Source organism: Sinocyclocheilus anshuiensis, unplaced genomic scaffold, assembly GCF_001515605.1.
Source record: "Sinocyclocheilus anshuiensis isolate Anshui unplaced genomic scaffold, SAMN03320099.WGS_v1.1 scaffold102, whole genome shotgun sequence".
NCBI classification, from domain to species: Eukaryota; Metazoa; Chordata; class Actinopteri; order Cypriniformes; family Cyprinidae; genus Sinocyclocheilus; species Sinocyclocheilus anshuiensis.
This window is the reverse complement of record NW_015542330.1, coordinates 193,191-218,675: the sequence shown is the minus strand read 5'-3', so window position 1 is coordinate 218,675 and position 25,485 is coordinate 193,191. Positions and strand designations below refer to the sequence as shown.

The following is a 25,485-nucleotide window of genomic DNA, read 5'->3' as shown; positions in this document are numbered from 1 at the left end:
GGATATATAAACCTGTACACACACACACACACACATATACATACATATATATATATATATATATAAATAATGACTACATTATTCATATTTACCATACTTCACTATATCAACAAAAAAATTTTTAAAAATTAACTTCAGGATTCACAGTTCAATCCAAATGTATAAACCCAACAGAAATTTGAGTGTAAAGGATATCTAAAGATCCTCTTCAGCTGGTCGTCCACATCATTACCAGGAAATAATGGCCGTCCGGCATTTGCCAATTCTAAAAAATAGCAAAAATAATACAGAAAAATAAATTAATACACTACAAGAATAAATTATGATTTTAAATGAAGCCATTCCTACCTGCAAATATACACCCTGCAGACCACATGTCAATAGAGGTAGAGTATAGCTTAGCACCAAACAGCACGTCTGGAGGCCTGTACCACAACGTCACCACCTGAAGACAACCAACATGAAGTGAGGAACAGGGAGACTCTGAGAAAGACCACGCTGCATCTGAAGCCGTGTCGCTTTACCTCAGCAGAATAACAGCGTACAGGTATTCCAAAAGCTCTGGCCAAGCCAAAGTCAGCTAACTTCAGCTCACCGTTCTGATGAAAACAACATAATACAGATATACAGAAATAAGGAAACTAGCATGTTGAAGTTCTACAAAATCTGTTTTAACAACATAATTCATAATTCAAATCTTCTAGTCGTATATAATGCAAACCTACAGGCTATTTCATGACACAAATTATTCAATATCAGGCACTTTGGGTCATTTGCTTACTCTGTTGATGAGCAGATTTTGTGGTTTAAGGTCTCGGTGGAGAACATTTCGGCTGTGGCAGAAGGCAAGACCCTTCAATAACTGGTACATAAAGGACTGCAAGGCGAGAAGAACTACATCTGCATTATCTGATATCTCAAACATCTTCTGATACAGGGTTTCATACATATATATAAAAAAAGTTTCAAAAACAAATCAAACCTTGACAATCTCTGGATCCAAGTCACCATTACAGCTGTCAAAGTATTTCTTCAAATCCTGTTTTGAATGAAAATCATTCTACATTTTACAAAACATACTAGTTTTAAGACTAGTTCAAGCAGCAAGATCACTGGAATCAGGGTAAATATAATGATGCAATTTATGACGCAGCCTCCTACCTGATCACAATACTCAAACACTAATGTCAGCTTCTTATCACTGTGAAGGACGTCATGCAACCTACAAGATCAAGTAGTGCTTGTTGATACACCATTTTTATTTCATCGCCATTTAATTATATTGATAATTCATTTAAAATGATTATTTTAAAAACCTACTTAAAATTACTTGCAACCAACCAAACCTGACATTAAATAGTTAATATATTAAACATGGAAAAATGTTTAAAAATCCAAGAGAAGGAAAATGTATTGCAATTAGGGCTGCACGATAAATCGAAATGGAATCGAGATCGCGATTCAACAGAAGCTGCGATTGTCATGCGTATCTTTCAGTGAAGCACGGTTCTGTGATCAGCAGTAAATCTCCATCCAAAGGCCAGAGGGCGCTCTCGCGCTGAAACTCCAAATACGCCTCGCAGAAGAAACCCAGAAAATGCCTATCGCTGCAGCTGAATAAACAGAAGATTCAACTGCTTTCATTGATTCAACGTGACTAATAAACACACGACTATACACGGCAATATACGGCGATTTTTTTTGCGTAACTTGTCAGTGAACTACGGCTATGTGTAGTAAATTCTGCTCCATCTGAAAGCACGTGACGATGATTTCCTGTTGATTACAGAACCGGCTTTACTAACAAAATGCGCATGACAATCGCATTCGATTAATCGTGCAGCCCTAATTGCAATAATAACAAACAATAATAATAATTTATATACTAATAATAATTTGAAAGATGACAGAATTAAAAAAACAAACAAACAAGAGAAACATAAAAAGTACACAAGTACTTATTAATTAACAACATTTATTTTGCATGTTGTAAAGCAGCATAAAACAAGCTGCACAATTTCTAATTCATCAAAATCCTTATGAAAAAAGATTTAATATAGTTAAATATATTAAATGTGCAATAATTTTTTACAAATCCAAAATAAAAATGCTCTTTTTGCAATAATCTGAATGCAATCATTTTAATTAGGTTTTTTAATGCAATAAATCCAAGAGAAAAAAAAACTAATTAATTAACAACATTTATTTTGTATTATGAAAAATACTAAATATGCAATTAATTAAAAAATAAAAGCAAACACACCTTACAATGTTTTTATGCTTCAGTTCTTTCAGGAGGCAAATTTCTCGTAATGCTGAACTTGGAACCCCCTGTAGTAGGATTAAAAATGAATATGACAATTTGCTTTTAGTATGACTTGACCCCCAGCAGTCTGAGCTCTCCTTACCTCATCATCATCATCCAGTCTCACTCGTTTGAGGGCCACAATCTCATGCGTTTCTCTGTTTTTAGCCTTGAAAACTGTCCCATATGTACCTGGTGACAGAGCACAAAATGCATTAAAGAAACTGGGAATAAAATATTCGACTTGGCAGACTGACTTCTAAGCATTAATTTAAAAAAATCACTGTAGAATTAGGATGAGTTGGCAAAATATCAATTAGAATACAACAAATCCTCAAATGGGCGTGGCCTAGCGGTAAAAAAAAAAAGTACAAAACAATTGTTATATTTGAATTCTCAGCTGTTTGATTTGCAGTTCAATGGATATGAAACTTTCTTCATGTATTTATACAGGTGTAAATTATTGTCCAGAGCGCTTCCTAAGAATAGCATAGGCTAAACAGCGTTGTCACGTGGTAACTGTTTACTTTCTCATCGAACTTAAGGATTGGACCAATCACAGCCGTTGTGATTAATGTATGAGCATATTTTATGATTTAATAAAGACTCCCAAATTATCATGTATAACTTGACTACCAATTCAATTAAATGTATTTGAATTTGTATATTTAGTGTACAAAACTCGCCAATAAGGTACAAATCGTCCTGAGATTTGAATGTAACTCAACGGAGAAAAGCCGACTTTGAGCCTCCATGCGCCCCCTAGAGGAAGAGCCTTCATGTCTCATATAAATCAGCTTCTAACAGCTCAATGAGAATCAAAGAACAGCCTGATAATAGTGCTGCAATGACCGATCTATTAGTTTAATTAGAGATTATCAATGCAACAGCTGCATTTCTCTGAACAAAAGCGATCACATAATTTAACAGCTGTGCAAACGCTGTTCTGATGGATCTAAAGCCAGGTGCACCATGAACTTGCTAGCTAGCTAGCTGTAGCTTGGACTTTAATCTTAACACATGCTTACGAAAGCGTAATTCACTGACTGTCAGCCGCTGTAAGCTCTATTATAACAGTAAACATTCATGAATGTTAATACTCTATAAATCTCTAATGCAGACACAGCCAGTCAGGTCAGACTATCCATTTACTCACCCTCTCCTATCTTCTCCAACTTCTCATACTTTTGCATGGTTTTAGCCAGTTACAACAGCTTTTAAATAAAGCGTCCTGGCTCCTTATTTTCCTACGTATTAAAAGAAAGGATTTAATTGTACAGCTGATTACAGTCGTTTTTTATCAACAAGGGGCGTAGTACGCAACATGAAGAGAGCGATGAGAACTTCAAGATGGCGATTCACTGAGAGACACTTCAAAATAAAAGTATCGTTTGTAAATGGACTTCTGGGTCGATAAAAATACTTTCAAATGCATTAATAATAATAATAATAATAATAATAACAACAACAACAAACATTTAAATAAATTCTAGCCAAACACTTTTGACAATATTTTTTTATATTAATAAATAAACAAACAAACAAATAAATAATGCAGGAAGAAAATCATTTTATTATACCTCAGTTTTCATGGAAGACAAAGAGTATCAACACAATTGTATTAGAATATAATATATTTCAAATTAAAATGTACATCTTGGTTTATTGAAAGCTTTTCATTTAAAAAAAGAAAAGATTTGAAATACTTTCAGTCTAGAGTTTGTCAATTAAACAGTATTTAAAAACAGTTCGGCTACCATTACACAACACTGACATTTATCTATTTAGTGATACATAAAACTCAAAACAGAGAATATTCACTAAAACTAATTTTCTTTGACAGAGCACCAAATGAAATTGTCTTTAAAACGATCATTTAAAATAACTGTGTTCGATGAAGTATGCACAGAAAGTACAGTATTTTATTTGTGACCATCAGATCGTTGTCTCTTTATGAGTTCAGCATACAGCCCTCCTTTGCTCAGTAATTCCAGGTGTGTTCCAGCCTTTGAAAATATAAAAATGACATTAAACATCATCACAGTGTTCACACACGTTCAGTATGCAGTTACATTTGTAAAGTCCTTCCTAACCTCAACAATACGTCCATTGCTCATGATGCAGATGAGATCGGCCCCCTGTATGGTGCTGAGACGGTGAGCGATAATCAGAACGGTGCGTCCCGTTGTGGCTCGGTCCAACGCCTCCTGAACCACGCGCTCAGACTCAAACCAGCATGACCTCTCCACTGCTGGGGTCATAGAACCGCTCCAATAAGGCAGACACTGTGGATTTGCCTGAATATAGAGGGAAAATAAATTACTAATACATTAATAATAATAATAATAATAATAATAATAATATATTCACATGTGATGGTTGTGACCATTTGTATGTGAAGTTTCTGTGCTAGACAGATAGATAGACAGACAGACGGACGGACGGATAGTCAAATGGATAGATAGATAAACGGATAAATATACAAAAGACAAACAGACAGACGGACGGACGGACGGACGGACGGATGGATAGTCAAATGGATAGATAGATAAACGGATAAATATACAAAAGACAAACAGACAGACGGACGGACGGACGGACGGACGGATGGATAGTCAAATGGATAGATAGATAAATAAACGGATAAATATACAACAGACGGATGGATGGATGGATGGATGGATACACAGACAGACGGATGGATAGTCAAATGGATAGATGGATAGATAGATAGATAGATAGATAGATAGATAGATAGATAGATAAACAGATAAATATACAAAAGACAAATGATAGACAGACAGACAGACAGACAGACAGACAGACAGATAGACAGATAGATAGACAGATAGATAGATAGATAAACGGATAAATATACAAAAGACAGACAGACAGACAGACGGACGGATGGATAGTCAAATGGATAGATAGATAGATAGATAAACGGATAAATATACAAAAGACAGACAGACAGACAGACGGATGGATGGACAGTCAAATGGATATATATAGATAGATAAACGGATAAATATACAAAAGACAAACAGACAGACGGACGGATGGACGGACGGATGGATAGTCAAATGGATAGATAGATAGATAAACAGATAAATATACAAAAGACAGACAGACGGACGGACGGACGGACAGACGGATGGATAGTCAAATGGATAGATAGATAGATAAACGGATAAATATACAAAAGACAGACAGACGGACGGACGGACGGACGGACGGACGGATGGATAGTCAAATGGATAGATAGATAAACGGATAAATATACAACAGATGGATGGATGGATGGATGGATGGATATTTAGATAGACAGACAGACAGAGGTATAGATAGACAGAAATATAGACTGATAAATATACAACCAGACAGACAGACAGACAGATACTTTACCTCCGCCTGACTCGCCAACGATAGCGACGGTTCTACAGGGAGGTAGAGTCAGGTTGAAGTTCCTAAGGCTCTGGTTTCCAGGTCTTGTTGGGTAACTAAGAAACATTGCAGGAAACATCAAATAACAGAGAATTAAGCTCTTTAGACTGAATTTAGGTCTCGTCATGTTTGCATGGGAGCAAACAGAGACCTACCTGAAATTGATGTTCATGAAGTCAACTCTTCCCGTCAGAGACTTGAGAGGGATACGACCTCCTCCGGTGAGAGGAACAGTGGGCTCCAGAGCCAAATACTCAAACACACGAGCCCCTGCACTCATACCACGAACCATCTGACACAAACCACACATCAACATATACTATATATAAAGTAACAAAACGCTTGGAAATGTCATCTACTCACCTGTCCAAAGAGAATTGAAATGCTGGCAAGAGATCTATAGAGAGAGAAGTGATGCTATTACATTTGATATTATAGACACTGCTTCAGCTGAATGTTTGTTCCTTCTACATTATGTGTAGGAAAAAATTGTAAATTAAGACTCATTGCACTCTCACCTCTGAACCGTTTGAGAGGCGACCAAAAAAGACATTAGATCACCAGGCGACATGTCATTACGGGCCATCAAAGACCCACCAGCAAAAATAGTGCCTAGGACAATGCCTGTCGAAGAAGATAAATATTTAACAGATCTAGTTCATGTGGTCACTGCATGTGAATCAGAGAAGATGCATCAATACTCACAGTTCAGGACAATATTAGACAGGCCCTGAAATATGGCAATTCCTGTGCCCAGCGTCTCATTCATCGCAGCTGATTTCTGGACTTCAGCGGCATACATCCTGTGAAAGAGGGGGAATATCAGAACTGTTAGGTTTTGATGAATAATAGAGAGCTTTGATTATGCATGTCCTGATCAGTTTTATTTTCCTGAAAATATCAGATTTGGTGCATCCATGTAAAAAAAAAAAAAGTAAAATGCTATAGTAAAAACTGTAAATGTTTTACCTTCACATTATATGTACTTTTATTATAAAATACTGTCAAATGCATGTTTTTTGCAAGTAAAAACTGTTTATTACTGTAATTTATAATTTACCCTATAATTTATTAACCTTATAATTTATGGTGAAACACAGTAAAATTACATTTCCAGAAGTTACCGTGTGACATATGATTATATTTTATCAAAAGAATTTTTGTTATAAGTAATGTACATTAGAGCATTTTTGTTAAATTTTCTGTTATTTATATCAAGTTTATTGCATTATTTTAGTGTTGTGTGTTACACACACTGATGGTGTTTTGTCTTTGTGTGTATGACACTGTCTACAAGTATTGGTTTTATGGACAGGGGCCTTATGATGAACTTATTATTAGTAGCTTTTTAGGGGTTCAAGCGCGTAGCGCTGAAACCCTATTGTAATGTTTAGAATGGTCACGGATCAGTGATCTCCACGTAAAACTGATTGTGCAGACCAAACCGTAAGTCGTAGAGACTTGAAACTTGGAGGGATGGTAGTACTCACACCGCCTACAACGTGACCAAGGCTTGCCCCAATAGGCCTGACGGGGGCGCTACAGCGATCAAAAGTAAAGAGAAAAGCAAAGAGGTGAAGAGAGTTGTCCTCATGTCAGCTGCCACTCTCTCTCCAACTCTAGACAGAAGAATGATGTAGCCACTGGTCAACAGACCCTGAAAGACAAGTAAAGTCAAATATACTACCAAGTAAAAGTTTGGGGTCGTGTTTTAAAATAAGTCTATTTTGCTCACCGAGGCTGCATTTATTTGATTACAAATAAAACAGTAAAAAAACTGAAATATTATTACAATTTAAATGAACTGTTTTCTATTTGAATATATGTTATAATGTAATTTATTCCTGTGATCAAAGCTGAATTTTCAGCATCATTACTCCAGTCTTCAGTGTCACATGATCTTTCAGAAATCATTCTAATATGCTGATTTGCTGCTCAAGAAACATATGATCAATATTAAAGACAGGCGTACTGCTTTATATTTTTGTGGAAACTCTTTGTTTGATAAACAAAGTTGAAAAGAAAAGCAACTATTTGAAACATTGTAAATGTCTGTATTGTCACTTTTGATCAATTTAATGTGTCTTTGTTGAATAATTATATTCGTTTCTTTCCTAAATCTGTCATAAATCAAGAAGCAAGTCAAATTTTGCTCACAGAGCTTCAGTGTAAAGTACCTGTAAACCATACAGTCCGAGCAGCTTCATTGCAGGCGCTTTAATGTCTCTCATGTAATGACCTGCTTGTTCTCTCATGTGGCGAGCGACGACATTCACCAGATCCCCCAACATCAGAGGAATCTGAATATTAAGGGCTGCTGCTCCAAACGCAAGCTGAAAGAGGAAACAACAGAGATATCACAGCACAATATACCAAACTAATCGATGATATGGTCAAAAAACACAATTAACTTAGCATAAGTGTCAATAGTTTCATTGTTTACTTACGATAATGGCTCCTATAAGAGCAAAATGTTGGGGCTGAACGAACTCCCACAGGACGGCCCAGCTGAATTCAGGAATCTTCTCTTTTGCCTGAACTTCCAGCGGGACGTTATTGTTCACATATGCTTCACAGTGAGCTCCAGTACCAAGCAAGCGTGCTGTCACTGTTAAAGCAGCAGGTCCTAATATGAATTTCAGAGTGATGTTTGGTGGTCTGGGCTGCTGTCTGGATGCTAGACGGAGCACTTTTTGAACTTGTCTCCATATGCGAGCAGGAGTGCTGACAGTGATCTGTGTTGATGGGGTTTGTGCACTACTCCATGATACTGTATGCTGGCCACGCCTAAAATACAATAAATAATGGAAAAGTACAGTGTTGCATGGTACTACTGAGTGAAAGGTATGCTAAAGTGTGTTTCTTTTTCACAAGGGGCATAGCATGGCTATTAAGCGATATTTTTCTTTAGTTTAAGCTATGTAAATGTCAAATATCACCGTTTGCATGCTTAAATAACCTATTTCTACACCTGCGGTATCTATTTGATCACATTTACTATCAATTGTGTTTATATACATAAGCAAAATGAAATGCAAATAGATATTCTCATGACCTCAGGCAGATGAATATGGAAATGACTACTGTGTAGACAATTAGTTTCAATCTAAAAGATTAAACAAAGAGACAAATTGTGTACCTATTGAGGTGGTGGATCATGAAATCTCTTGTTTTTTGGGAGTTCAAAAGTCGATCTGACGTGACAGTGCCGCGTGTCAATCGACTGCAACGTGTAAAATGAAACATGTTGTTGTAGTGTTTTGAAATGACAGCAGGAAGAAGAAAGAAAGATAGTTTATGAAACTAAATCAATTCAAGGATTAACATGTAGGCCGCCATGTTTACGCAATCCCATTCCCAACGTCACCCCGCTGACCGTGTACGTCATCGCTGCATAAAACACGTTAGCTTATTTTATTTATTCCCTTTTTTGTTTTCACATAAATAATGGAATGTATACGACAATTTGATTTTATGACGATATGTTTTTTTTTATAGAACTGGCTATTGTTTTAATTTAAATTATTTTTTTCTTTTCCCGCTTTCTTTTTTTTCCCGATTTTCATTTAAATACACATTCTATATTTTATTGTTGATTATAAATGGTAATAATGAATAAAGTTTTATTAATATAAAATGTCCAGAATAAAAGTCTCAACGGAAGTGACGCTACCGGAAACCAACGTGACGACAGGCGATGTTTGTTGTCATATCTGTTTTTGTTGTGAAGAGCAAAGGCGAGGATCATCTTTGCTCGGATGGTGAGACCAATACAGCGGTTTACGTATTAAAATCCTTTCAATATTCTTTTAGTATAAATGTTTTCAATAAACAAATCTCAACTGGACGATAAAAGACGGTAACGTTATAAGCAAATAATGAGCAGTTTTGTCAGCATGAGGTTGATGTGTGACCTGTTAAACTCAGTCCCGTTAGCAGACACTGCATAAAAATGGTTCAATTTAATGAGCAATTATGTTGTCATTGATAATGGATGCATTTGTACGTTCGTGATCTGTGATAAAAACTTGTGTCTTTGTTTCTTTGCAATAATGCAATCAAGTCTGTCCTTGACTCATCTGTTTGTAAACTGGTCATGTGATTGTGATTTGATCAGAAAATAGAGACAATAACAGTCTTGTGAGTTCAGTGAACTCGGCCAGTGGATGACATCTGTCACATCTAATTCTACTATAATGTTATATGTGTTGTTCAGGACCTATGGTGAACATTATAGAGAGGTAGAATGTAAAACACCATGGCTGGTTTTGAAACGTACCAGGAGTATCAGCGAATAGAAGATTATGAGGAAGACTCCCCTCCAGGAGAGGAAGATTTACTCATCCATGTGCCAGAGGGAAGAGGAGGTCATTATTGTTCACTTTTACATTATACATTATGACAAACAAAAATCTGTATATCATATTGTTGATCACTGAACTGAATAACAATGTCTTTGTTACATTGCAGACCCATGGCATCATATCAAGAACCTCGACAATTTCTTCACAAGAATATCCTTTAAAAATATGAAAACAATATGCTGTATTATTTAATGAATTTCATAGGCTGAATAGGAAAATTCATGCTTTTTTTTTTTTCATGCATTTTTTCGCCCCCAAAACCAGCAGTTGTGCAATAGTTGTAAATGCCTGGAATGGCATAATTTCTCTTTTTCTTGAAAACACACCGTCTCTATTCATCATTAGGCATTAATATTATGTTATGCTCTGGCTACATTAATGTCTGAACAATGCTGTACTTCTTTCATTGGAATGCAAGAGTCCTTGACACGCTCACATCTATCATTTCCATCAGAAGAATGGATTTGCCTGTATGGTGTTATCAGAGTTTTTTGAACTTGTGTAAGTCATATTTACTTTTGCCTGAAGCGTTAATTCTTTGGGGCAGGACTGCATACATACATACCACTCCAGAACTAATCTCTTTTTGCATTCCCATATTCAGGCAATTCCTGTTTGTAGTCACGTTTACAACTTTCCTCTTCAACTGTGTGGAATATGATGTTCTCTTTGCCAACCGAGTGATCAACCACACGGGTCAGAGTCCACTCGGTCCACTGGACAGGAACAAGGTCACCCTTCCTGATGCGATTTTACCCGGCGAGCAGTGCACTGAGAGGTCAGTGTGTCTGCTTTATACAGGCATATTCCCTTTATATTGTGAATTGAATTCAGCTTTGCTTGTAGCAATTTGTTGGTTACTCTGAATTGGTCAAGGATGTAAGTAGTTGTTTAAATAAATATAAAATTCAGTGTTTGTATCTTTAGCTAAAACTATTAAAACATTGTTAAGTAAAATAAGGTTAAGTTGAAGTACTAAAAGTACTAAAATATGGATAAAAATAAAGCTGAATAGAGATATATAAAATGTAAGTATTAGATAAAAAATTTCAGTTGTTGTAAAAAAAACTACTAATGTTGCATTGGAAACTAACTCAAGTAAAATAATATTAAGTTGCATTATAAAAATTACTAAAATTAAATATATATATATATAAAATATTCACTAATTAAAATGAAGACTGAAAATATTAATCTGAATTAAAAAAATATAAAAATGACACATAACGCATAACAAAACTATTAAAAGTGAAAACTGAAAATATACAAAGAAAAGTTAATTCAAAATAATAATAAATGCTATATTGCTATACAAATAATATTAAAGTAACACTGGACCTATTTCAAATATATTTTATTAATACAGAAAATCCTAGTTTAGAAGTCAAAATGTTTATTTTCACTGAAGCAAGCCAAGTTCAGAACTGACCACCACACAGAATATGAAGAATATTAAAAACATTAGGAGTCAGCTGTCTTCGGCAGTCCTTAAGATACCAGCACAATAACACACTCAGCAAAATATCATCTAATTATCGTTATCGATAAAATCCCAGAAAATATCGAGATATAATTTTTTGTCAATATCGCACACCCCTAATATACACACACACACACACACACACACACATATATATGAAGAGTTTATTTGCAAAAACAGATAACTCTGTTTTTTAAAATTATTATTATTGTGTCTTATTGTGTTAGTTAGCTGTTTAAAGTAATTTTTTAGCTTAATCAAAATAACCCAACTGCAATTTGATTGAGATTAATTGAAATGCACAATGAAAAAGCATGATTCCTCAGAATTGTTAAAAATGTTAACAATTAGAGTTAACAAAAGAGTTATCTGTTTTTGCAAATGAACTCTTCATACATATATATATATTTTTTAAATGTGTTTTAGAAAATAATAAATATACTTTATACAGCCTGCATTTGACAGACAGTTTTCTGATGTTACAAATAAAATATTTTGATATTGCATGTGAACCTTTATTGCAATGCCCCACTCAAGGTTTATATCACTTCAGGTTTGGACTATATCTTAACGCAACACGTTTTGTGCTCAGTTTTCAAAGTTGTTTGTCAAGCTTGATTTCCGTAGTAGCCTGTAAGCAAACGTGCTCGAGAGCATTGGGTGAGAATGCTGTTTTCGTGTAAAGGATATATTGCATCACACTGGGACTCAATTCAATTCATCACACTGTGACTCCTTCGTCTCAGACAGTGGCTCCAAAATAAGCAAGCTGTAAATAAGCACCTGTTGGAACATCAGCAGAGGGATGTTCTGCTCTCTCAGACGCTGCTATTCTATTTCTGTGGCCGTAGATGATCCTCAAACTGTGTATTACGTAGAGCTCATGGGTTTTACATAGACACTGGGATGTTTTGGTCCGTTTGACATTGAATAGCTGTTTTGCTTGTTTCTCAGGTTCTTACTTGGTAGAAGTTTTCATAGACAGACAGTCAGTCAGAAGAAATATACATCTTTTACAAGTGTGTTGTTGACAGACACAGATATGCGACACAAACATATTAATATCATAGCTGACTCACTTCAATGAGACTCATTTAGGAACATCTTGTGCTGTCATACAGTAATTAAGACTCATTTGGTCTCTCATGTTATTTTCGAAATCTGTTCTCATTATGTTTCGCAACAAACTGCATTTGGAAGAGAGAATTAAGTTATTCAAGCTCAAAATGACGTTAGATCACACTAAATCACATACTGGGTATTACTTATTTAGCATCTGTCTTGGTTAAGTTTGGCTGAGTTATACATGACTTTATTCTTATAATATCATGAATCATGAGCAATCCCACAATTACCTGCTGTCAATAGTGATGATCTTTCTCTCCCATTTAGGATTCAAGGAAACAGCTGGATCATCTTCCTCTTGATAATGGCGGCCATTTTCTGGCTCTATCGACTCGTGAAGGTGATCTGCAACGTCCTCAGCTACTGGGAGATCCGACAGTTTTATAAAAAAGCACTGAAAATACAGATGGTAAGAGATGATCACCAACAAGATTATAGTTTAAAGTGCATATTTAACATGCTGTGTCTGTTTTTTTATAGTTCTTAGTCACACTTTTTTCCTTTGGTGTAACAGTTTTAAAAGTACAAAATATTTAATGTTGTCTCTGTTAATAGTCATAAAATGGCATGTATAATAATCATAAAATGTAAATATCAATTTATATAATTAAAATAAAATTATATAAAAATAATATCTCTTTTATGATTATTATATATGAATTTTTGAATAAATAAATAAGTACAATTTTATATCATGTATCATTTTAAGTTTAGCATTTTAATGTATTTTTTATTTTCATCATATATTTATTTATTTATTTTTTTTATAATTATAATAGCCATATATAATAATCATAAAATGTAGTTTAATCTGAAACTGCTCTTTTAAGAATACTGAAGTTTAACCAGTTAGATTGTGTAGTTTAACCTTTTGCAGTCCTGAGGTTATTGAAAATGTATTTTCTATCAGGTGTCATTATTTTAATGAATAATTAATCACATTAATTTGTCACGCCTAAATATAAATATTAAATATTTATTATTTCATAAGTAAATAAATCCAAGTATATAAATTAATTAACCAACTATTATAAATATTTATGTATTTATTAAATTATACAAATATTATATATAAATGAAATGTTGTTTATTTAAAACATTCTGTGTGTGTGTTTTTTTTATATGACTTTTAGGATGAGCTGTGCAACTTCACGTGGCAAGAAGTTCAAGGCCGTTTGATTCACCTGCAGCGTGAGCAGCCCATGTGCGTCCAGAAGCGTGAACTTTCCGAACTAGACATCTACCACCGCATCCTGCGCTTTAAAAACTACACGGTGGCCATGATCAACAAGTCCCTGCTGCCCGTCAGACTGCGTGTGCCCTTCTTCAGTGACATGATCTTCCTCACGCAGGGCCTAAAATACAATTTTGAGCTCATTCTGTTCTGGGGCCCTCTGTCACTCTTCCAGAACAAGTGGAGTCTGCATCCCAAATACAAACGGGCGGCAAACCGGCAGGAGCTCGCCAAGCAGCTCAGCCGCATCATCCTGTTGACTGGTCTGGTCAATCTGCTGCTGTGTCCCTTCGTGCTGGTGTGGCAGGTGCTGTACGCGTTCTTTAGCTACGCTGAAGTCATCAAACGTGAGCCGGGAAGTTTGGGGGCCCGGCGCTGGTCTCTGTACGGCCGTCTCTACCTGCGCCACTTTAACGAGCTGGATCACGAGCTGCAAGGCAGGCCTTTTATTTATGTATTTAGTTTTAGTAATTTAATACTTATTTTTAGTACTTATTTTATTTCAGTTACCTGCCAAGGCAACATTTTTCATTTTTGTTTCAGTTTTTTAAGTTTATTTCAGATTTTTTAAAAGAACAGTTTAATAGTTACATTTCTACAAATAAAAACACTGTTCTAAAAATAGATTTCATTCCATTCTTAATTGTTGCTGCCTGTGTGGAGTTTATTTGGAGGCTTCATTTTGATAAAGATGCTGTCTATGTAGACGACAAGGCACCTCTCGTTGTATTGGAACAGGGCATAAATGTGACATAAAACATATTGGTCCAACTACATGAGGTAAACGACAATTACTCTCTGCAGCTCTACCCAGCTGGCATCAGGTCAAAGAATAAGTGCTGTTTCATGTGTTCAGTTGACCTCGTTCCACCCGAACATTATCATTCTGATCTGTACAGCAAACAGCACGCTCTCAGCACCTGTTAGTCTGACCTGGCTTCAGTAATGCCGTCTGACTCTCTTACAGGTCGTTTATTCCAGATGAACATATGGTGTGGTGTCCTGAACAGCTGCTTCAGTGTGTCCTGGCCCACATTCACTACATGCCCGACCACTGGAAGGGCAACGCCAACAAGAGCGAGACCCGCGACGAGATGGCACAGCTTTTCCAGTATAAAGCGGTGAGAACTGCACGACATAGGCAGATTATTATCGTTAGACATTATTTGTTATTTCTTAATTCATTCCTTAATATACACTACCATTTAAAGATTTAGGGTCGGTAAAATTATTATAATTTTTTTTTTTTAAAGAATGTAATACTTTAATTTAAGGACACATTAAATTGATGAAAAGTTACAGCAAAGAAATGTATAGTGCTACAAAAGAATTCTGTTTCAAATAAATGCTGTTCACGAAGAATCGGGAAAAACTGTTTTCAACATTGATAATAATAAATGTTTCTTGATCAGCAAATCAGCATATATAATGATTTCTGAAGGATCATGTGACACTGAATGATGCTGAAAATTCAGCTTTGATCACAGGAATAAATTAAATTTTAAAACATATTCAAATAGAAAACAGTTATTTTAAATTGTAATAATATTTCACAGTATTATACTGTTTTTACCATATTTTTGATTAAATAAATACAGCCTTGGTGAGAATTCTTACTTGGTAAAAAATGCATATATAGTGTTGAGGAAAAACAATAAATAAAAAAAAAAAATCTCTCTTTCCTAGCAAAGTGCATATTTTCGAGAATAATTTTGATTTGCATTGTTTTCCTTACTGTTGTCATTTTTAGCTTGCTCACTAGTTGTATGGCACTATTTAGTTATTTTTGAATTGTATTTATTATGAAAAGTGCTGTAAAAATACATTTAAATGGAAAATGTTTTTCTTCATATTCTAATAATGGATAGAAAGGACAAACCTTTAACCTGATACAAATGTTTTCCATGTAATATTGAAATAATTTATTTAGGCTTTAGTACAATCACTATTATTTCATTTAAAAAATATATCTTTTTGCATACAGTATGTGGCAATATTAAAAAATTTGAAAACCCCTTGAATTAGTGCATGCTTACAGACAGAAAAATAACAATTCACTAAATTAGAATTCAGATAATAACAAGGTTGCTCAATTTGCATATATAAACTTTTTTTATTTAATGACAGTAGTTCGGATTTGACTTTTTAGTCTTACTGTTATGATACAGAGAGGCACAACACACAAAGTCTGATGACTGAAAATGAGTCAGTCGGTTGTTTACGACAGTGGAGTTTTCTGTGTTATTTGAAGTATGAAATAACACCTTACCGCTCTGCACCTGTTGTCTAGGAGTTTGTCTGATTTTGCACACCTGTTGTGTAGGTTTTAATCTTCAGTGCATCTGTTCTCCAGCACTGTTTCACACCTGCTCCGCTGTTTTTATGAGTTCCACTCACTGAGTTTCTCTCATTTTTCTGCACTTGTCCTGCAGGTCTTTATATTGGAGGAGCTTCTGAGTCCCATAATTACCCCCTTCATCCTCATCTTCCCCCTGCGGAGCAAGTCCTTAGAAATCATCGACTTCTTCCGCAACTTCACCGTCGATGTGGCAGGGGTGGGAGACATTTGCTCATTCGCCCAGATGGACATCCGGCGCCATGGAAATCCACAGGTATCAAAGAGTACATGCATGCACGTTATTAATGCTTCAGCCCTTTCGGGGGGGAAATAAGATCATAAGAGTGTGTGCTTATGTGAGAGCAGCTTCATGGTTTGCGTTTTTCCCTCTTGCTCAGTGGATGTCCGAAGGTCAGACCGAGGCCTCGGTGTACCAACAGGCTGAGAACGGGAAGACGGAGCTGTCTCTGATGCATTTCACCATCAAAAACCCGCGCTGGCAGCCGCCGCAGGAGAGCTCCGTGTTCATCAGCCACCTGAAGGAGAAGGTGCATCAGGACGCTCAGACAGGACCATCTCCTCAGCTGCTGCTGTCCGAGGCTCCTCTCTGCACCTCGCTGCTGTCCAACGAGTCTGCCACGGTTGTAAGTCACGCCTATATCAATAAGAGTCCATTTGTAGCATTAAGATTAATGAAAACTGTGTAAGTATTGTTCCTTGTTATAGTGTGTTAATTTCAACATTTACTATTACTATTAATTATTATTTTTTTTTTTACTACTACTACTAGTATGGTTCAGTACTGTTTTTGTTAATAAAGCACTATTTTAGTTTTTGTTCAGTATCAATTTTAAAACTATCGGTTAATTAATCGGTATTGGCCAGTGTGGTCCAACCTAGCTATCGGTATCGGCAAAATCCACTATCGGTCGACCTCTGTGACTGTATTAGGATCCTCTATTATCTGTTCCAATCAATGCAATTCACAACACATTTAACTGCTGTAAAGTTACTTACTAAGGTTTTTTTTTACTTTTTAGGACCATTTTTGCATTGACATTTTTAAAGATAATTAAGATTTTTTAAAATGTAAATCATCATCAAGGTAAAAGAAACAAATATCACCCTGATTTATAAATACTTCAGTAATTATTTTTGTCTTCCATTGCAATAATGGATGATGTTTTTTGCTTTAATAGTGATCAACTTTGGTGAGAAAACTGCTTAATTGTAATAAAAAAAGGTTGTTGGTTTTGGTTTTGGTTTTAAAATGGTTTTAATTAGTTTTTACATAATGTTTTTTACTCAAAAATATTTGTAAAAAATATTAAATATAAAAATATGAAAATATTAAACAATTATTTTGTAAATGTGCAGTGATGAATCATGTGATATCATATCAGGCACACTAAAATATATAAAATATAAATTATATAAATATTGATATACACTACCATTCAGACTTTTTAAGGATTCTTTGATTAATAGAAAGTTCAAAAGAACAGCATTTGGAACAGAAATCTTTTATAACATTATCACTATCAATATATTTTAAAGGTAAATAAAATAAAGTATTAATTTCTTTCTGAATGAAAGAAAGAAATAAAAGTAGTAATTCCGTAAAATCTTACTGACCCCAAACTTATAAACAGTAGTGTAAGTATATAATAATTATTATGATTGTTTTAATTATTATTATTATTAATATATAATATTATCTTTCTTATGTTGTTGTTATAATATACTTCTAATACATCTAATTTTGTCCGATAGAAAGAATCAAGTGTGTTTGACTAAAGCCTTTCAAACTTCATCTGAATCTTTTTTTCCTAAAAAAATCCAGTAAAAAGTTGAATTCAAAATAATTATTTTCAAAGTTGATGGCTGCGGTAGTTCAGTGGTTAACCCTACAGTGTAGAGCTTGTATTTATTGAGTGGGACACACTTAGAAACACTCCACTGCGAAGGCAAAATGAAAGAAAAAAACAACATTTCCTGTGGCATTCAGGATATTAAAAAGCCTGCCAGAAGACAAGAAATATTGACATTTCATTTTATGCCTCTGCATTGTTTCAGCGCTTGCTGCCAGATTGGTTATTTCACAGATCATAATCCTGAGCGCAGAGACTAACCATCTGCCTCAGCACGATGCCAGCTCATTTTTCACTTCTCTTAATGAGATGCATATGTTTGTGCATTATTTTTGCTCTTCAGCCTGATAACCTGTTAGCCAGTGTGCTGGCTCACCCCGTACTGACCGCCTCCGGACTGCCTGGGAGGAACCGCCGCTTCGTCCCGCCGAGCAGCACAGCTTCAGCTGCCGCTAGTGTCCTGGCGTCCCTTTCGTCGTCTCAGCAGCCTCACGCCGGCCGGTCTCACTCACACACTCTCCTGCCATCCCGACAGAGCCATGACAGCACCATGTACTGCAGCGACCACACTGTGGGCGACAGGTAACACTTGAGAAAACTAATAATGACAAGTGGCAGAGCCATTTCTCTTTAAACCGCCCACACGGTTCAATTCAGATTCTGAAGTAATCGATGTTACCTTTTCATTAGCATGTCTGCAAGTGACTCCAGGCTACTCAGCCAGTCTTATTCGGCTCTGGCGTCAGAGTTTGCATCAGCCGAGATGAGCCTGCACGCTATATACATGCACGAGGTGAGTGGTCCCAACATACTCAAACAGCTTTATAATCCAGTATAGTTTCCCAATACTTTTTGGCCTTTCCCTCAGGTGCATCAGCAAAAGACCCAGCATGCATCTGGACCGTTTCAGGCCTCTGTGCCAATGAGGGAGTTGAGCACCAACAGTGGTGAGTCACATGCATGAGATGCACATAAAACGGCTTTCAAAATGCATCAGATTGCGATGGCCATTAGATGAGTACTCTAAGGCTGAAAGCACACAGCATCATCTCCCACATTCCACATAGTCACAGTGGCACCCAATGCATTTCTTAATGAGACTGATAAGAGATTTGGTGAGAAAATATTTCATCTGTACGTACAGGAGGTCAAATCATGATAAAAATGTATGAAAAAGTAATTAGCAATTTTTCTATGGAAATGTCATTTAAAATATTCTAACATTTTACAATAGTTACATTTGTCAGCATTAGTTAATGCATTAGGTATCAAACTAACAATGAACAATTTTTTTAACAGCATTTATTAATCAATTTTCATTCCATTTTCAAGTAAAAAAAAAAAAAATGTTCTATATATACATATATAGTATATGATTTATTAATATATACATTTAATATTGTTAATTTATAAATATACTATTTTTCATTGTTAATTCATGTTAAATATTTATATTATGTTTGTGTGTGTGTATATATATATATATATTAGTGCTGTCAAATGATTAATTGCATCCAAAATAAAAGTTTTTGTTTACATAATGTGTGTGTACTGTGTATATTTATTATGTATATATAAATTCATACACATGCATGTATATATTTAAGAAATATATGTTATGTTTATATATTAAATATAATTATATATAATATTATGTAAATATAAATATATACATGTAAATATTTTCTAAATATATACTGCATGTGTGTATTCATATATACATAATAAATATACACCGTACACACACATTATGTAAACAAAAACTTTTATTTTGGATGCGATTAATCATTTGACAGCACTAATATATATATATATATATATATTAGTATTTATTAATGTATAAAGTATTAATTTAGCAATAACATTTTTTTATCGCTAAATCATTATCAATTTTAATATCATAGATTGTTCATTTATACCGCTTGACATGTTAGCATATGTAAAAATTACCATTAATATTTTGGAATTAATACATGTAAAAGTATTTACTTTTAAAAGTGTAAAAGTATTTTTTGTTATTGGTAGTTCATGATACAGAAAGCTTTAACAAATACTGACAAATTCAACCTTATTATAAAGTGCTGCTGTTTTACTAGGGATGTTACTCGACTAATCAATTACTTTTCAGATTGTGGTTGGTTGCTTTAAAAGCTATTCAGTTGGCCTTTTGCATGAGCAAGTATTTCTTAAACAAAATAAGCTGCAGACAGACCCATCAAAACATCAGAAGTTGAATCTTTGGATTGATAACTCATTTTGCATACCTGATCATGGTATAATTGTATAAAAGGATCTGAAGCCACTTCTTTCTTTTAGCTCAAGGTCCTCAGATACAGTCCGCACAGACAGTCACAGACAGTCACCGCTTGGGCGGCTGGGCTGAAGAGGAAGAGGAGGAGCAGGTGGACGAGGAAGAGATAAATACCAGCCCTGTGCCGGATCAGACCAGCAGAGGGAGCAGCTGAAGTGCCTTCAACCTGTACAGTGCGTTCCACAGGATTCAGTTTGGACTCAGACTAGTTAATATCACTACATATGAAGATCTAATTAGTGTTTCAATGCAAAATGACTCAAAATGATTTCATATTGCTTTTTTAACATCATCTTTCTTTCTGGTTTGCAGTTTTTGTTCATTTCTAGGAGTTGTGGCCTTCCTTTGGTTTGACACCCTTTGATCAAGCATGTTGGGACGCCACACCGAGCATGTCGCTCAAGGAGCTCGTCGGAGCCGTTCGGTTCTCTGGACGCAGAGGAACTGTGACGTAACGGGCTGCCACTTCCCCTCCCTCGTCACGTCAGTTACATTTACATTTCAGACTGCTGTGTGTTTGTTTTGTTTATGACACAACAGGGTGACACTTGTTTTACAGTATTTATTTCCATTTCATTTTGTTTTATTTGGGTTCGAGCAAGTTACATTTTCCGCGTCTCTGATTCGAAGGCGAGTCGGGCAGTATTTACTTTTGAAGCGCTGCCTCGGTTTGCAGGATAAAAACATCCTTTTATCGTAGTATTGCTAGTTTCATTTTTGCATTACAGCATCGGCGGACAGAAAATATCACTGAATGTAAAATCATACCAGTTGCCTCGTGGAAAAAAAAAATTGTCTCAAAGTTATAAAACATGATTTTTTTTTTTTCTTAAAGAAAATATAATATAGACTTGGGGATAATTTTCGCCTAAAGAAAAATTGTATTTAAATTAAAAGTCATTCGCATTTGCAGACGTTTTGACAAATCTTAACAATAACCTCTTAGCCTGAGATTAAAAAAAGGTTACATTTAAATGAGAAAAAAGATTTTAGCAATAAAACTCATCACGCTTTACCAAAAAGTATTTGATGTAGAAGCAAACGCACAAAACGAATTAAATTTGTCATGTCTGTCATGACAAATATATTAAAACATCTTAGACCATACGACGTCATATGACTGCATTAAAGGATTTTTATTTAAATTATTCTAAAGCTTATAAGAAGGATTAACTACCAAACTTAAAAGAGTTAATGTGGAAAACCCGATAAACTTATTCAAATGAAAGCATTTAAAAAAAAAAAAGCCAGACATTAATCCCAGTTCACAGCCATTGAAATATTATTTCTAGACTACTTGTTCAGCTCGTAAACCGCAGATTAGCACATTATTTAACCACTTAAGAAGTTCAAATGAAACACTTTAAGGTTAAAGTCAGTTTGAAGGTGTTAGTGTTGTTTTTGAGCTCGGTTTAGGATTTGTGCTCTGTACCCAACCGATAACAGTCTCTTCCAGCGTGTTGAATTAAATATTACACATCTGACAGATGATCTTTCAAGCCGAATCCCAGAATTCATCAGTTTAAGCAGTTAATGTCGTGTGTCCGAGTCCGTGTCAACCCAAACCTGAAGGGTATGAGTTTGTGTGTTGCCTGCGTTAAGAGTTCAGTCAGGTTTCAAACTAGAATCTCCCGTTGTCCAGAACAAAATAGTTGTAACTAATGTGCTTTCTCAAAGCGCAGGAACGTTCGTCTCTGTAATATATCACTACCATGAGAGCCTAAGGGCTTTTGACAGTTTACACATGGTATATGACACTCTGGTCAGAGATATAGCCACAATTCATGTGAAACACTGAACTTCCTGTGCATCTACTTGAAATACTGCAGTTAGAGAGTAGCTTCAAGCGTAGTTCGTAAAGATAACGGCATCCATATCACACCCACTGAAATACCTCCGGATGTACCTTAAGACCGTGTATGTACAGTATTTATTTGTGTGGGATGTTATTGAACGAACAGCATCAGGATGTAGTTGCAGACGTGTTGTTTGCAGTGTTCCAGGATTGAAGGGTTTTTCCACACAAGACTGAACTGCGTAAGTGAAACACATTGTTTTACAGCTCTGTTGTCTTAATGTTCCGTTTAAACAGTCTGGGGTCGGACTGTGCCAGGTGCTATATATATATATATATATATATATATGAATATTTAATTTGTTTCGATATTTATCGCTTTTTGTTGGATTTTGACTTTTTTGTCTGATCAAAATAACACTATCAAAAAATAAACCATAGCAAAACCGGGATTTGCTTTCTTGGTCTATCTTTGCAAGCACTAGTGCTATTCTAGTATTACTTGTAAACAATTGTAGTATTTATTCATGTTTTTAATTATTCTTTACTGCTATATTTTTAATAACAGCACTGTCAGGCACATATGACTATAGGACAATAAAACACAAACATATAAACAGACAAAAGCAGCACTGGATCACATACAGAATCAACAGACAGACAACATGTTAAGAGATGGTTAAATATATTATGTTTATTATACTGGTTCATTTACATGTCACAACTCTCTGTTTTAAAATTGTGATACCTGTACTAGAAATCCCATTGTAGTTTATATAAAACGATACAATAATACATTGTAGCTGAAGTGCAGGAAACATGATGGAAGATGATATTTGCCTTTTACCATATTGCAATGTACTGTAGTGAAGCTGAAGCACCCCAAAACGTACTTGGACACTCAAAAATGTTACTGCATTAGAACTAAATAGCTTTTTTTAACTAATTTTTCAACCAACAGGCCCCAAGGTGTTTTTTAGTTCATCACATTAAGATATGAAACCCCTTTTGTCTTCATTTTGCATGGTGTATCTATTGGTTTACCATTTAACACCTAACAACTTCATTTTGTGACATGTTTCGCTTTGAACGTGTGTTTGTGCTATATTTCTTTAAAATAAATGCCACTTGGTTTGATCATTTTTATCTAATGCGATGACATTCAGACATTTTTATAGGAATAGTTCTACCAAAAATGAAAATTTGCCATCCAAGACGTAGATGAGTTTGTTTCATTGGAACCGATTTGGAGAAATTTAGCACTACATCACTTGCTCAGCAATGGATCCTCTGAAGTGAATGGGTGCCGTCAGAATGAGAGTCCAAACAGCTGATTAAAACATCACAATAATCCACAAGTAATCCAAAAAAATTGTAATAAACAAATCCATCAAGACATTTTTAACTTCAAACCGTTGTTTCCAGCTAAAATACCAGTCCATAATCCATAACGCTTCCTCCAGTAAAAAAGTTGTCTCATCTGTATCAGAAGAGATGACCTTCACTGGAGGAAGAGTTATTATGGACAAGTATTTTAGCCTGAAGCAACAGTATGAAGTTATAAACCGTTTTAATTATGAATTGGTTTCTTGCAAACAACACAGCAGCTTTTCGCTTCTCAAGATGTTAATTGATGGGACTAGAGTGGTTTATCAGCTGTTTGGACTCTCATTCTGACGGCACCCATTCACTGCAGATGATCCATTGGTGAGCAAGTGATGGAATGCTACATTTCTCCAAATCTATTTCGATGAAGAAACAAACTCATCTATATCTTGGATGGCCTGAGGGTGAGGAAATTCTCAGCAAATTTTCATTTTGGGTGAGCTATTGCTTCCTAGTGTCCAGATACTTTTTGGGCTATATTTGAACGTATATCTGAGCAGTTCATGCAAGAAAAGGAAGACACCTGTAACTTCTAGGTTGACCCCCAAAACATGAAAGAATCAAATCGAAGCGTTTGAGTAATATGTCAAGTTTTGAAACTGTATCATCTAAAATAATTGAATATTTTCTAGTGAATGTGGAACTGTGATCTAATTTTAATGCTCATTATATTTAATATGAGCATGTAACTCGTCAAGAGCTTTTCAGCGACTGATGATTTGATTTTCACATCAACACATCGCATACAGTCTTTGCCACTTAAGGTAATGAATTAGCTCCTGGAGGAAACGATCTGATGAATGGATTCACATGTGGGATTGGATAAGTGAAGCTTTACACATGAAATGTGTCATTCATAAATCTAAATAGTACTCAATAACATCCCATCTCATCGCTGCCTAGTGGATGGAAGTCGAAATAAATAGAGTAACATCAGCGTGTCGAAATAAAACTGCATGATTGCTGGTAACTCAGGTTGTACCGAAAGTATCTGGTTCCTTCTGTTTACCTGACAGCTAATAATTAAGACTTGAAGGTAATATACGGTATTCATTAACATATTATTGCACTTATATACACAAAATATGAACAGAGACAAACATTCGGAATGATTACATATTTTCGAGTACTATCGCAGGGCTGAATTCAGTCAAACCGCGGTTAAAGCTCACACGATTATTGTACAAAAAAAGTGCCAAAATAGATTTAAACCTTTGCCAAACCGACTGTATCTGTAACAATTTTTGTGCAATATTAAAATGCTTTATTTTTCAGATTCGTTTAAGGCGGCTTGATCAAATTAGGCCCACAGTGTTCGTACAGGATTCAGAAAAGCACAGAGGAAAAAATACTCTCTCGGGTGAAATACCGTCACAGTATTTGTACGTTTGAAATCGTCCGAAAAGAAATGGCATGAAATCTACCAGGATTTTCCACAAAGTCAAACAAGGAGCGGCTGTGATGTTAATAAAACCTGAGTTTTGTTTTGGAAGTGTTGCCTATTTGTTAGGGATGCACCGATACCGAGCTTCTGTACTCGTACTCGTTAAAATGCCCCGATACCAAACGCCGATACCTCACAGCATGTGATAAGCGCCATATTCAGACAAAGAAACACCAACAACAGAACAACAGACAGCAGAAAGGAGTTAAGGATGTCTACTATGAAGTATATGTATGCAATGAATATAATGTTAAACATTCCGTATTAACGCCTGTATGTGCGCGAGCTGATTAACAAAGCACGCTGAGTGGATTGAGCGCGCGGCGGCGCAGATGCGCGAGCTTGTCGAGTGAATATATCTTTCTCACAGACATCACTGGAACGTTTG

General features: G+C 35.4%; 2 protein-coding genes and 1 pseudogene across 2 annotated transcripts in view; 1 reads left to right on the top strand and 2 right to left on the bottom strand.

Moving 5' to 3' along the window:
- Positions 1-3,650, bottom strand: part of LOC107690992 (cyclin-dependent-like kinase 5) — a 5,607-nt gene extending 1,957 nt beyond the window's left edge. The window contains exons 1-9 of the mRNA XM_016489439.1: positions 3,462-3,650; positions 2,409-2,497; positions 2,264-2,331; positions 1,162-1,222; positions 983-1,039; positions 782-877; positions 525-599; positions 349-445; positions 196-265 (exon numbers count right to left, since the gene is read on the bottom strand). Coding sequence (XP_016344925.1) covers positions 196-265; positions 349-445; positions 525-599; positions 782-877; positions 983-1,039; positions 1,162-1,222; positions 2,264-2,331; positions 2,409-2,497; positions 3,462-3,498 — 650 coding nt within the window. The 5' untranslated portion in view covers positions 3,499-3,650. The remainder of the gene's footprint in view (positions 1-195; positions 266-348; positions 446-524; positions 600-781; positions 878-982; positions 1,040-1,161; positions 1,223-2,263; positions 2,332-2,408; positions 2,498-3,461) is intronic.
- A 539-nt stretch (positions 3,651-4,189) lies between these two features.
- Positions 4,190-9,096, bottom strand: LOC107690987 (ATP-binding cassette sub-family B member 8, mitochondrial-like; annotated as a pseudogene).
- Positions 9,097-9,433: 337 nt separating this feature from the next.
- On the top strand, positions 9,434-23,389 carry LOC107690986 (autophagy-related protein 9A-like). Its single transcript, XM_016489433.1, has 15 exons — positions 9,434-9,510; positions 9,966-10,116; positions 10,220-10,263; positions 10,550-10,614; positions 10,718-10,891; positions 12,986-13,127; positions 13,852-14,389; positions 14,907-15,073; positions 16,385-16,564; positions 16,689-16,934; positions 18,505-18,743; positions 18,852-18,954; positions 19,030-19,108; positions 20,478-20,645; positions 20,785-23,389. The coding sequence occupies exons 2-14, from the start codon at positions 10,008-10,010 to the stop codon at positions 20,624-20,626; spliced, it is 2,235 nt and encodes a 744-aa protein (XP_016344919.1). The 5' UTR covers positions 9,434-9,510; positions 9,966-10,007; the 3' UTR covers positions 20,627-20,645; positions 20,785-23,389.
- Positions 23,390-25,485: the final 2,096 nt, after the last annotated feature.

Bases quoted from the DNA above. Each gene is read 5' to 3' on its own strand.
- LOC107690986 (XM_016489433.1), top strand. From the start codon at position 10,008: ATGGCTGGTTTTGAAACGTACCAGGAGTATCAGCGAATAGAAGATTAT. The intron at 14,390-14,906 runs GCAGGCCTTTTA...GTAATGCCGTCT, and splicing joins GCTGGATCACGAGCTGCAAG to GACTCTCTTACAGGTCGTTT. The intron at 19,109-20,477 runs GTGAGTCACATG...TCTTTCTTTTAG, and splicing joins GGAGTTGAGCACCAACAGTG to CTCAAGGTCCTCAGATACAG.